The sequence below is a fragment of the Saccostrea echinata genome, unplaced genomic scaffold (assembly GCF_033153115.1).
Source record: "Saccostrea echinata isolate AGI-Se365-2 ecotype Australia unplaced genomic scaffold, CSIRO_AGI_Sech_v1 ptg000009l, whole genome shotgun sequence".
Taxonomy (NCBI): domain Eukaryota; kingdom Metazoa; phylum Mollusca; class Bivalvia; order Ostreida; family Ostreidae; genus Saccostrea; species Saccostrea echinata.
Window position 1 is genome coordinate 45,470,932 of NW_026889758.1, and position 12,949 is coordinate 45,483,880.

General features: G+C 32.2%; 1 protein-coding gene across 1 annotated transcript in view; it reads right to left on the minus strand.

The window, feature by feature from the left end:
* Positions 1 to 441: 441 nt before the first annotated feature.
* The window catches only part of LOC133182820 (uncharacterized), a 44,800-nt gene continuing 32,292 nt past the window's right edge, over positions 442 to 12,949 (minus strand). Inside the window, exons 18-20 of the mRNA XM_061317665.1 lie at positions 10,288 to 10,439; positions 6,495 to 6,582; positions 442 to 1,081 (exon numbers count right to left, since the gene is read on the minus strand). Of these exons, the coding sequence (XP_061173649.1) occupies positions 989 to 1,081; positions 6,495 to 6,582; positions 10,288 to 10,439 (333 nt within the window). The 3' untranslated portion in view covers positions 442 to 988. The remainder of the gene's footprint in view (positions 1,082 to 6,494; positions 6,583 to 10,287; positions 10,440 to 12,949) is intronic.

The following is a 12,949-nucleotide window of genomic DNA, read 5'->3' on the forward strand; positions in this document are numbered from 1 at the left end:
TCAAGGTCAAGGTCAATCGCGAAGACTAAATATCTTAATCATAATCTACATGGAAAATTTGGAGATGATGATCATAATGGGTCATCCACAACAGAGCTAAAAAGAAATTATAGAAGATATATATTTCAAAGTCTAATGTCTAGATAAACTCCAAATGTGATTCTTGAATTTGTCCTCGTAATTTACCAACACATTTTTCAATGGAGGAGCTAAAATGGACTTTTTGGAGGAAAAAAAAAATTTAAGGTCAATGTGAACTCAATATTGAAAAAAAAAAAATTGTGAACTCAAGTTGTTGGTCTAAGTAGCAAGTTCTTTTGTAAAATGAGATCTCAAACGTTAGACCTGCAAGATAGAGTCGTTGAAGACACAGGCAAAGTCATATACCGGTTTTGCTCCACAACCTGGCTAATAAGAAATGCATTTCTGACTTAAAATAAAATAAAATAAAAAAAAGAATGAACTAGATCTTATTGCATCAGTGTCATGAAAATAACTCGTGTCTCACACATATTTAATAAATCGACCAATCGAAAGCACTAAAAATTATCAACGTTTTCCAGAATTTAACTGTGTGTGTTTCAGTGCACGTATATTAAACACACATAGTAAGAAATGATGACTAAGAAGTTGATATTCTAGTTAACGAATATAACATACGTGCTAAGAATACCAACAAATCTGCTGAATACAAAAAAAGGGAGAGAGAGAGAGAAAGAGAAAAAAGTTGTAAAAAATGGCAAGCTTTCTTGTTAATACTTCGTATGAGATTAAAGTGACACATATAAACTAAGAAATTAAAACATAACTGTTAAGGCACAAAAATATCTAACGAGGTATCACAGCTCAGCGAATGGTTACAATAAATTACTTCAAAAACAACCAAAACAATACTATTACAAAACTAGAGTATCAATAATAGAGTGTCGTCTGGTCCATCTTGGATCACGTGATCAGAGTCACGTCGTCAGTTGGTCTGAATTAGTGATCAGTTATGACGTATAGATCGCTTGGTTTCGATGAGATCCCAGATACGAATGGTGCCATCATCACTGCACGTCACAATGCGTTCGTTTGAGACCTAAAAAAAAAAACGACTCCATGTCCATCATTTCAGCACTGTCTATTATGACACTCTCGTTAATATGCAGATTAATTAGCCGTTAATGCAGAGTACACATTTGCATTCAGCGTAAGCACGTGTAAACATGTAATTCATGAATATGGCAATTAAACTAGTTTTATTTTCATAATAAACGCTTCAGAAGAGAAGTTTTCTATGATGAGTCACATAGCCTGCGCTGACCTCCTTCCACAATTATACTTTCAGCTGTCCTTTTTCGGTAGAACTATTTTCATGAAAATATTTTATGGGCTGTGAGAGATGTCCCAGAAATTTATACACCGTTTGCACAATATTCCGGCATAAGTCATTTTATGAAACGTATAAAGAATGTGCTGTAAATTTCGGTCTTTTCGAGTCTGCTCGCAAGAGTGCAGTACCAGTACTCAAAATAGAAGATTCAATAGGAGAAACAATGTCTTAGGTAATTAACAGGACATTTTTTTTTTTTTTTTATAAATTATAATTATAGTCTATGTGCACCTTTAAATCAACTGCATTGTTAGTTTTCTTTCTCATTTGTTTTTGGTCTTTACGATATATCCCAGTGAGCTTGAAATAAAAGATACCACAGAGTCGGACACATCTGTTTCATATTTGGATATTTTACTAGAAAAAGACGTTAATGGTAATCTAACAATCAAGCTTTATGATAAACGTGATGATTTTAACTTTACAATCATCAACTTCCCTTACTTATGCAGCAATATACCTTCATCACCTGCATACGGGGTTTTTAGTTGAGCATGCTCTACGTAAGAACAATTTCTAAAACAAGGAAGGTTATTGACAAACAAGTTGATGAAACAAGAATATCAACAGTCTCGTTTAAAGTCGTCATTTCGTTAGTTCTATAGTCGATACAATGACCTTGCCAGCAAATACAATTTATCTTAAGTCAAATGCTGACTGACGTTTTTCATACTTATTGTTAGGTCATTATTTACACACTGAATTGTCAACGGTTTTTTCCGTTATTTCCCGACCATGACAGGGAGCACAAGGCGGGTGTGACCGGTTGTCAGGGGATGCTCACTCCTCCATGGCACCTGATCCCACCTCTGATGTTTTAGAGGTCCGTGTTTGCTCTGTCCCAAAGTTTGTATTGTTTAATGAACTTCTGAGCTTGAATACTGTTCGTTACCTCCATACATTTCATTTGGTCTATTAAACTGAATTCTTTTGTCAGAAATTTATGTTTTTGTTGCCGTCGTCCTTGATTTTCAACATGACTCCACACTATGCATCCAAATTTTTTTTTCCTTTCATGATTTCAAAGATGACTTTTACTACTAAGTTTAACTTTTTCGTGGCTTCAAATAACAAGAATTGTGTGAAAGTTTACCAAAATAACATTCATCAATGTCAAAAACAGAAACGATTTTGCATATTCCTTTTATATACACAGTTTGCACACTTTTCTTTCAACTCTCTCTTTTTTTTCTTTTAATATTCTTTTGACCTATGGCGATATATAGGTGGTATGTAACCCTAAGTCTCTCAGCGAAACTTTTATTGTATTGGTACACATACTAGGGGTAGTGTCCTCTACAAAAATTTATAGTTTTTCAATTTAAATTTGTGTGTATGACATAATTGTAATATACACAAATTTAAATTTTGAAAAATTATAAATTCTTGTAGAGAACAGTAGTAAAGAACCCAATGATCTTTTACGTTTTATCTAGAATATATATAGAATCAATAATTTTACGGGTATAAAAATATATACAAATACGATGCAACTACGCGGCGGACTTAAATGAACATAAGCAGAAAGAATGGGAAAGTAAATTCTACTTCATGCTGATATACAAGTTAATTGTATCTCGAAGATGATTACCTACATTGTAATAAAATATATCAAAAATACACAACACACAACTATATCTGAAACATAGGAAATGAAATTTCACAATTGGGATACCTCTTCTATCATCGTTCTTGTTTTAGAAATGATAAATATTGCATCTATAAATGCCATTCCTTTGATTTTAATTTTAATTAGACTTTCTGACATAACCTCCTAAATTACCTTAAATGATGTATTTATATTGAAACAATTTTGAAGTTTATAAGACTCGTAGCCGTCCCACCGACGCAACGATTTTTCCTCCAGAATTAACTAGTAATATCATCGTTCTGTTTTAATTGATTCCACTAGTTGTTTTTTAAATGCCTTTGAACGCGAAAACCTCCCAGCATATCATTCTTTATCAAACCCATGATTATGAATATCACAAACAGCCTGTCTTTGAAGGTGTTCCTATAAACCTTCTTTCTCAGATGATAAGTTTCACGGCGTTATTTTTAAAACTTTTATGAATGAAAAAATTCTTCGATCCTTTAGCTACATACTTCTTTTGATTTCTATAGTTCTGAATATTTCTTGTTAGAGGTAAATTTATCAATTGAATGACGTGCAGTCTACAACAGTCTGTGGGTTTTTTTTTTTTTTTTGGTCATTTATCTCAGAAAAAATGATAAAAATAATGAATTATGATATCCCATCAGTTTTTCACATCATTAATAGAAGCGACTTTTCTTGGCTCTTCTTAACACTTCAAGACAGATACGATCACAACAGTGGGAGTTCATTTTTAACTTTTTTTGATTTATGCCCACAGCAATCTCGTGGTTTGCTAACTCGAAACAAACATTGTGACTGGTTTCGGTATAAAGAGAAAGCAAAAACAGATAATATCCGATCGAATTTCATCTCCCCCACTTAGCTAAAGGAATGCTGAAATTCATATGCCACGACGTGCGTCGCAAGACAATGGCCAATATTGCACCCTTTGACACTTAGGGTTACAGCAAGGAACGGAGAATGACAACCATTTGAATTTACCAATCACCGTCAGAAATTGGTAAGTGACGCAAAGCGCCATCTGCAGACCGGATGTTAGAAAATACCGTTTATTCAAGTGATGCTGATGAATTTCTCAGCTAGTCCTGGCAAGAATTTGACGAGATAAAGCTTTCAGCGCGCATTAAAAATTATTAAAGATGATGAATATCTTTATTAGAATGATTAAGATGGTATGGAGTTCCTGGCAGGGAGCTCTTGATAATCAACCAAGAATACTGAAATATACTTTCTTATCAAAGGAAAGATTATTTTGAATATCAATTAACCTTTATGTATAGACTTGATACTACATATTGAATGTTTGTGGTGGTTAAGGCCTTGTTATATGTATTCCTTTATTTAAAATTTGACTAGCTGTCGTAAAAAATAAATTAAAAGAAAATAGAGAATATCTTACTTAGAACATTTTCCATAGTTTTTTTTCCACCAATCAAAATGCTTTCGTAAAAGCACAATATCGGGTTTTATTTTCCTCGTAGGTTTCTAATAAAACGCAGGAAAAAGAACGTTGCGTATCGGTATTTACTTGTCAAAACAAATCAATTATTTCTGTATTAGATGGACAAGGTTAATCTTGAATTCAAAGCATTCTTTTTTTCTACAAAAGGGTGCCTATCTCAATATACACATCTTAAGTTTAAAGAGCCGAAAATTCTGAATTTTATGCTTTTGTTGAAGAAACTGTTTTAATATGACCAAGGTGTGTCCGGATCACTATTAATGACATGTATCGATATGTCATTGATTTATTCATACTTACAACAGTTGACCTCATGACCCTGGGATTGTCAGAATATGTCGGTGCAAAACAACAAAAGCACAATGTCACAACCATATAGAGTTACAACACAATGATTTTGTTTACTATTTATTCTTTGTGTTTGCAATGCACAAGTGGCATATTGAAATCAGTTCCGCCTTTATCAGTCCTGTGTATCCGACTGAATTAAGTTTTAATTTTGAAACTAATGACTCTATATAGATACTGTACAGGACTCTGACACAGTTACGGGTTTTAGGGGTCTTGGTATTTTCAGAAACGTGTGTCTGACCAAATCCTTCAAATACGATGATATAGATTATTCCGGTTATGACATAACTGTTTTGTTTTGTGGCAGCAAGGTAATATTCTGCGGCAGGTGCCTGACTGGTAACAGTGGCCCACGTGGGGGATAAACTTACACCCGAAAAAAACGATATGATCTATTTTTTCAGCAAGGTGTCTCACATCATTAAACGCAAGTATGCACCAAAAAGGACCCCCCTAGCAAAGTAGGATCAGACGAATAATAGCGGGCAGGGCGAAGGTTAACGATTATGAGGGCTTATTTATAATCCAGAAAGAAAAGTTTTTGACAGATCCCATTGTTGATGTGTATTGGAACAAAATCTTTGATCACTTCAAATGAAGGTCATTTCCGTCATTGTGGGAAATATTGTACTAGTTATCCAAAAAAAAAAAAAAAAAAAAAAAAAAATCTCGCGATCATAAAATAAATTTGGAAAATTGAAAATTTAAAAATCATACTTTAAAAAAAAACACCTTTAAATAAAGAAGATGAATTGGACATGTTATTTGCCTTTGTTCTTTACCTTTATAAAGTGATTTACTTTCATATTTTACTATAAATCAAGGCATGATTCACAATGAACAATCGGAGGGAAATTCGTCAAAGTGTGCATGAACTCTTTTAACACCCATTTCAAATTTTAATTAACCTTCTAAATAAGTTGAGGAAGACTTCATTACATGTGAAGGAAACCTCACAGTTCAATATTTAATGACAGAAATATGACCATGAAAGTATAAATTATCTCTGATTATACTGTCAGCTAATTTAATTACACTTTCAAAGATACCTTGCAGAAATATTTCTTGTCAGGTTAATTCTTTATTACATTTTTTATTGTCATAAAAAGTCTTAAAAATGATCATATGATCAACTTTTTTTTCTCTCGGAGTAAAGGCAACATTTTGACTACATGATTATCTTAAGTGCATTTTGGTGGAGGACCAATAAAAAGTCCAATTCCCATTGGACATGAAGTATTTTTTTTTAATTAGAAAACTAACTGACATTAGACCATTAAAAGTAAAACTATATATTTTTTTAAACTTATTGTTATGAATATTTTTTTAACTTTAGAAAACAACCTTAAATTTCTATGAAATCATCAGTTTCACCCCCCCCCCCCTTTCCTGTTTCCAAAACAAAAAAAAAAACTCATTTGCATTTATATCAGCAGGTTTTCTTCTACACTAATTTACAATTTATATAACTTTATTTTCACAAGACATTGACATTGGATTTATCTACAATACATAACTTTCATGTTTCAAAAGAATAGCAATAAATTAGGAGAATTAGATTTGAGAAAATCTTGCGTGAAATCATTGTGAAAAAAAGCAACTTAAAAATGTTGTGTTCATTAAAAAACCTTCCCTGATTTCCTTGTAAATCATGGAATCACTTCCAATGCATTGGTTTTTTTGCCTACCTTGACATCCCTGATGGGCCCCTTGTGACCTTGGAGAACCCTGACACTGGTCATGGTAAGTAAATCCCACTCCCTCACTGTGCAATCCCTGCAAGAAAAGTCATATTTATTAAATTTTCTCAGCAGAGAAAATTTGGGCTACATTAAATCTTTTTCAGTCTTCATATTGTGAAGACCCTCCTGAACACTCTCAAGCATTGTTTATTTTCATAATACTTTTGATGGCTCTTGAATCACATGGGACACTCAGCAGTGACATACACTGGCCATTTTGCATCAGATCAAAGTTTGTCAGTATTGAAAAGGTCATAAATTTTGTGTATATATATATAAGACCTGGTTCAACCTTTTCCAAGATAAATAGCTGAAGCTTACATCATCTTTTGTCAGTTAACACAGAAAAAATTAAAATGGTCTAACTTTGTGCAGGCATTCTTCCTATGACTGAAAATAGTTTATGCTGTGGTAAATAATAACTTTGTTTAGTCCCTGAATTCTTTGAAAAGGTACCCTCCAGTCTGGTAAAAAAAAAAATGTTTCAAAAAATATTACAAGATTGTCAAAAATTAGAAAAAATATTGCTTTATAAATTGCACATCAGCATTAATATAATAGAATACATTTGAACTTCTGTTAAATTCTGCTTCCCTATTTATATTTTTTTTATTTCTTCTTTTTCCCTCTGAAAGATCACATGCAAAAATACTATATCCTAAAAATATACAGGCTTGCAATATTTCCATAACTTGAAATACAGAGAGAAAGTTTTAAAAATATGACAAACCTGTATTTGTTTTGTGCCCCGTAATCTAAGATTTGGGGGCATATAGTTTTTGCCCTGTCCATCCTTCTGTCTATCTGTCTGTCTGTCTGCAAAAACTTTAAACTTGGCCATAACTTTTGATTGGTTGGGGCTATGGCTTTCATATTTCACATGTGTATTCCTTGGGACAAGACCTTTCTTTTGGTACCAACATATCTGACCTCTTGACCTTGGAGTTCGACCCACTTTTGCAAAATTCTACCACACTTTAACCTTGGCCATAACTTTTGAATGTTTGGTACTATGGCTATCATATTTCACATGTGTATTCATTGTGATAAGACATTCCCTAGGGTACCAACAATTTTGACCATTTAACCTTTGAGTTTGACCTACTTTTGAAAAACTTTAACCTTGGCCATAATTTGAATGCTTGATACTAGGGCTTTCATATTTTATATGTTTATTCCTTGTGACAAGACCTTCCCTTGGGTACCAACAATTAAGACCTTTTGACTTTGACCTTGGAGTTTGACCTACTTTTGAAAAACTTTAATCTTGGCAATAACTTTCGAACAGTTGGTTCTAAGGTTTTCATATTTCACTTGTGTCTTCCTTGTGACAAGACCTTCCATAGAGTACCAACAATGTTGATTTGTTTACTTTGACCTTGGGAGTACAACTTGCATTTGAGAAACTTTTACCTTCACCTTGAGCTGCCATATGGGAGCATCAGTTTTTTACAAACACATCTTATTTTAAAATTGATTTTCCTGAAAACCTACCACCCTGGGACGTAAAACAGAGAATTGATTTACTGAGGCCTTAAGTTTCATGATGATTTACACACTGAGTTGAAGGTTGCCCCAGTTGACCCTGGAGTTGAGGAAAATTTTGACATGTCAGACTGCTAGTATGTCATTTGCATCAAAATGACACAATCAGACACATCCAGTTCTTCCCCCTCTCAAAAAAATGAATTAAGTTTGATTTGTTACACCAAAGTTGCAGCAACTTGAATATAACAGCAATGTAATTTTATATACTGAAAAAAAAATTGTCTGCCTTCGTCTATGATAAATTATGAGTAAAAAAAAACATGCCTACCTGCACTTTTTGTATGGTTATTCAAGGTCTTCTTTTATTAATATTTTTTCAGGTCATTGACATATGCCTCATTTTTTATAGAAGTTACAATGACATTAATGCCGCACTTACTAAATATAATAAATGTTTTCCAATTTCTGCATATTTCCTCCAGATTTAATCTGACAATATAATTTATCTGTGGTTATCTTAACTGAGAAGAAAATTAAAGTATGTTTTCATCCATGAAGCATGATTGCCAGTTTGTTTGTCTGTTCTCAACATACATATACATAATTTGAACAAATGGCATAAACCATCCATTTAATTAAGCAGATCCTGTCCCCCCCCCCCCCCTTCCTTTTTTTGGTTGGGGGACAGGGATGTGAATGAATTGTGAATAAAATACATGAAAAGTTTAATAGATGTGGTCAGAAAAGTTTTCTTTCTGGCGTAGTGCACCATCTAGATGCAAAAGTCATACGATTATATCGTAATAGGGATGACCCTACTCTCAAAAACTGGATCTACTGGTAACTAGTTTAGAAGTAAATTTTGTTTATTGCTTCAGAAAAAGTGCTACATGGTTTTCATAAGAAAGAAGCATTCTGAGAGTTTTGCATAAGCAATAATAGTCCCCTAGCTACCAGCAAGTGTAATCTGGTTCCCCTTAAAAATAATTCCATAAAAAATTAGCAGAACAAAATGCAAAATTGATCTGTAACTCATCAACATACATTCACATACCAAAATTCAGCTCAATATCTTTAAGTGTTTAGAAAAAAGTGTGGAAAACCAAGGGGACAGACTGTCAGAGGGACAGACAAATGAACAGACAAGGAGGAAACCTGTAGTCCCCTCCAGTTTCATTGGTATAAGGACTAATAAAGGGAAAAAAACATTCAGTGGATGTAAATATTAAAGGAAATTTCTTAATATTTAATTCAAATGAATCATCACTATATTTCTGTGTTAGATTTACTGACTTGGTAATTAAACTTTCCCCTTTTAATCATTTTATACATTTGTTAATGACCACCCCAGAACCATGCCGTCCTATCTAAAGAAGGCCAACCTCCAAACCCATATCGTCTAAATCATATTTATTTATATACCTTTGACATTTTCACTTTAAATTCTTTTTAATTTCACAAGTTTTCTGACAAGTATTTGCATTCATTAATTTGGGGTGTTTTATAACTAAAAATTACAGTAAGTATTTCAGAACTAGAGAATGGTGATAAATTATGAGTGTCAGCAATAAGCATCATGTGGCCAAAACAAAATGTAACAGACACAACTTCACCACATTGCAATTCTTTGTATGAAATATGAGATTAAGCCTCGTAAATTTGAGATCAAGACAATATTTCTCTTGAGATCCTAAAATTTCACATAGACTAATTAATTTCATTACATTAAACATGTAACCTACAAGACTGTTCCAGAATTATTTTGAATAAAATCTAAGCTAGTACCTTTTATCTTGGCATTACCACATCCCAGATATATCACCTTTTTACCCATATCACGTATAAAATCTTGTAAAGACTTTAATGACCATAAAGTTGACATTTGCAGGAAACAATTTTTATCAACACATTTTACATAACTGTCTGTTTAACATTTCCAGGGATCATATGCAACAGAATGATCATGAAAATATATCCACCAGGAATTTAAAAAAAAAAATCTTTCTTATTATATAAATGAGATTATATATCTTGAGATTTTGTATTTTTCATACATCTTTAAATTTTAGGGGAAAAAAATGACAGAATGAGAATTCTTGAGTTAATATAACAAATTATTATAAACCCTGTTTTCAATGGATGTCTTGGTCTCTACACTGCCATGTATAACCTGACATCAAATTCCAGACATTAATGTCCATGAAGTACATTTGTTATTTGTGCACTACAGTGCAACACGACTGTCACTTACGAGGATGCTGTAAAGAAGCGACCTTTGTGGAACGCAAGTTTGTTCACTGCTGCATCATGGGCCTGTATGGCAGCCTCACTTTCACCAGTCCGAGCATTCCAGAAATAAACATGTCCCTGTGTGTCAGAACTCAGCAGCAAGTCTCCCTGGATCTGCACAAAGAAAATGTTGATAAGTTTATCATGCACTCTCTGATCAATTAAGCAAATTCATTTACTGTAGATCACTAAATTTTCGTGACACCTATTTTCGTGAGATAGTCATTTACTCTTTATCAACGAGACCAAATTTTCACGAATTGCTCTATATAATCTTTAGGAATACAATTATACATGAGAATGAAATTTTTGCGAAGATACTGTCTCGCATAATTACGCGAAAATAAAGTTCTCGTGAATAAAGTGATTTACAGTACTTTTACAATGATCAAGAAATCTCTTCCCATAGAGCTATGATCCAGACAGAAAAAAAAGAAACTTGTTATGCCATTCCATGTAACCTTGACCTTTAAATGACCTTGGCTGAGGATTGTATCATACTCTCTAGTCCAAGCACCCTTTGGGTAAAATGTGAGCTACAAAATGCAATTCCTTAAAAAACTTTTCAAATGACCTTGGATAAGGGTCAAGATCAATGACACACCCCAGGATCATACCAATCTCTCCTTTAAATAAGGTAAAAGCTTTTAATTCATTTTGATTACTACAATGCCTAGACACAAAGTGGGACAGATTCAGATGGTCAAACATACAAAGACATTATTATTATTCCAATTTTTAAACATAATTATAATTGGATAAATATTGGATTGGATATTGGATATTTTTGATACATTATATGTAATGCATCCTTATCCATTTCTAATTTTATTATCAAAGAAGGAAAATCATAAGTTCAGTTTTGACGTCAGTGTATGTCCTGAAGTTTATATCATTAACCAATGATAAAAAAAACCTTACTTTTAGGTGCAAGAATGAATTTACTGAGAACAAATCAAATTTAATTGTCTGAAATTGAATGCTAAAGAATGACCTTACACAGCATTGTCTGTACATAATCATCATGGTTAATGTTTATCTAAGAATGAAAAATGTTTGTGTCAGTTGTACATGTTGATGATATTAACTAGGAATGGGAAATGCAGTGATCAATTTAACTTTCTGAGTATTAAATATAATATCCATTATCCATTATTAACTTTACTGAAACAAAATTATAATTTAAAGAAAAATCATGACTCAAATGAACAGAGAATGAAAAAAAAAAAAAAACAGGAACAAAAACCTCTCTGGAAGATGAATTTTTACCTTCAATTTTTATGATTTTGAAATAAACGATTTTCTTAAGTGTGGAATATGTGGAAGTATATTGAAATTTCTAGCAATGACTGTCGATGATTCTGCAACACGAACTAATAAAATTTATATAAAGAGACTTGTCATATTACTGTATCATATTTGACCACTTTATAAATGTCATTATCCCAGCAGTAAGAATTTCTATGTATTTATCTTTAAAAGGATTTTTCTTACACTTGATCTATACCTACAATAATAAATTATCAAACAACATATTAGATCTAAATGAAAATATAACAAGGTCTGATTAAATTTGGAAGAGTTTTTTGGCACAATATTAAAGTTAAAAGTAATAAAATCTAATTTTGACTATTACAAGGGTGTAACCTCATTTCATAGTTGATATCATTAGAAAATTGGCAAGCTACATTGCAAGATGTCACTTACAATGATCAATGAGTGGCAATGAAGACAAATTAAAATCAAACTTTACATGTTTAATTCTCGTTAGTGGGAAAAAACTATCAAATAAAGAAAATTCAGTCACTCCGACCTTGTTGTTTGACTTCTTTTCATAAGAATTTTGTCATTCAACTTTACATTAAAACAGACAAAGGCGATTGATTTTCAACCCCCTCATAAACATGTCAGCCAAATTAAATATAACTTCAGCAATGATGACTTTATGGTCAGAATTTCTGTTTAAAATTCCATAAAAAATTATTTATAACTTTCAAATGATCAAATAATGGATTTTCAATTAACAGAATCCAATTTTCAAAATCAGTCTTTGTAAAATTCGAACTGGTCCTTATCAAGTTAGTTCCTCAAAGAGACATTTTTTATTCTCCTGTTATCAGAAATGGAAGTTAAAAACTTAACCAATTAAATGCAATGAATCTGTTAGAAATCTGTTTTGTACATTGTTATTCATTGGATCGTGTGCATACTCCATTTCCCAAAAAAGAATTCCATCTGATGAACAAAACAGATTTGAACTTCTTGCAATTTTAGGAAATGATATATATGAATCAATAAATCAATTATGCTAACCATACATGTTAATGTACAAAAAAAAAAAAGATTTACTTATAATTGCAAAAATAAGAGATCAGATGCTTATACTTATATGATTGAAATACAACAAATATACACAAAGCAAGTTTTCTTGATGTCAACTTTGTGTAGATGGATAAACACAAATCATATAAAAAATTATTCTAATCCAAACATACTGAAGGACAAAAGTGGTATTCTTCCATTTAAATATTGAAATTTTAAGTGCCCGTGTAATTTAAGTTATTCAGTTTAATGATAATGACCAAAATTTGTTGTAAAACAAAGATGAAGTTTTTCTGATAAAA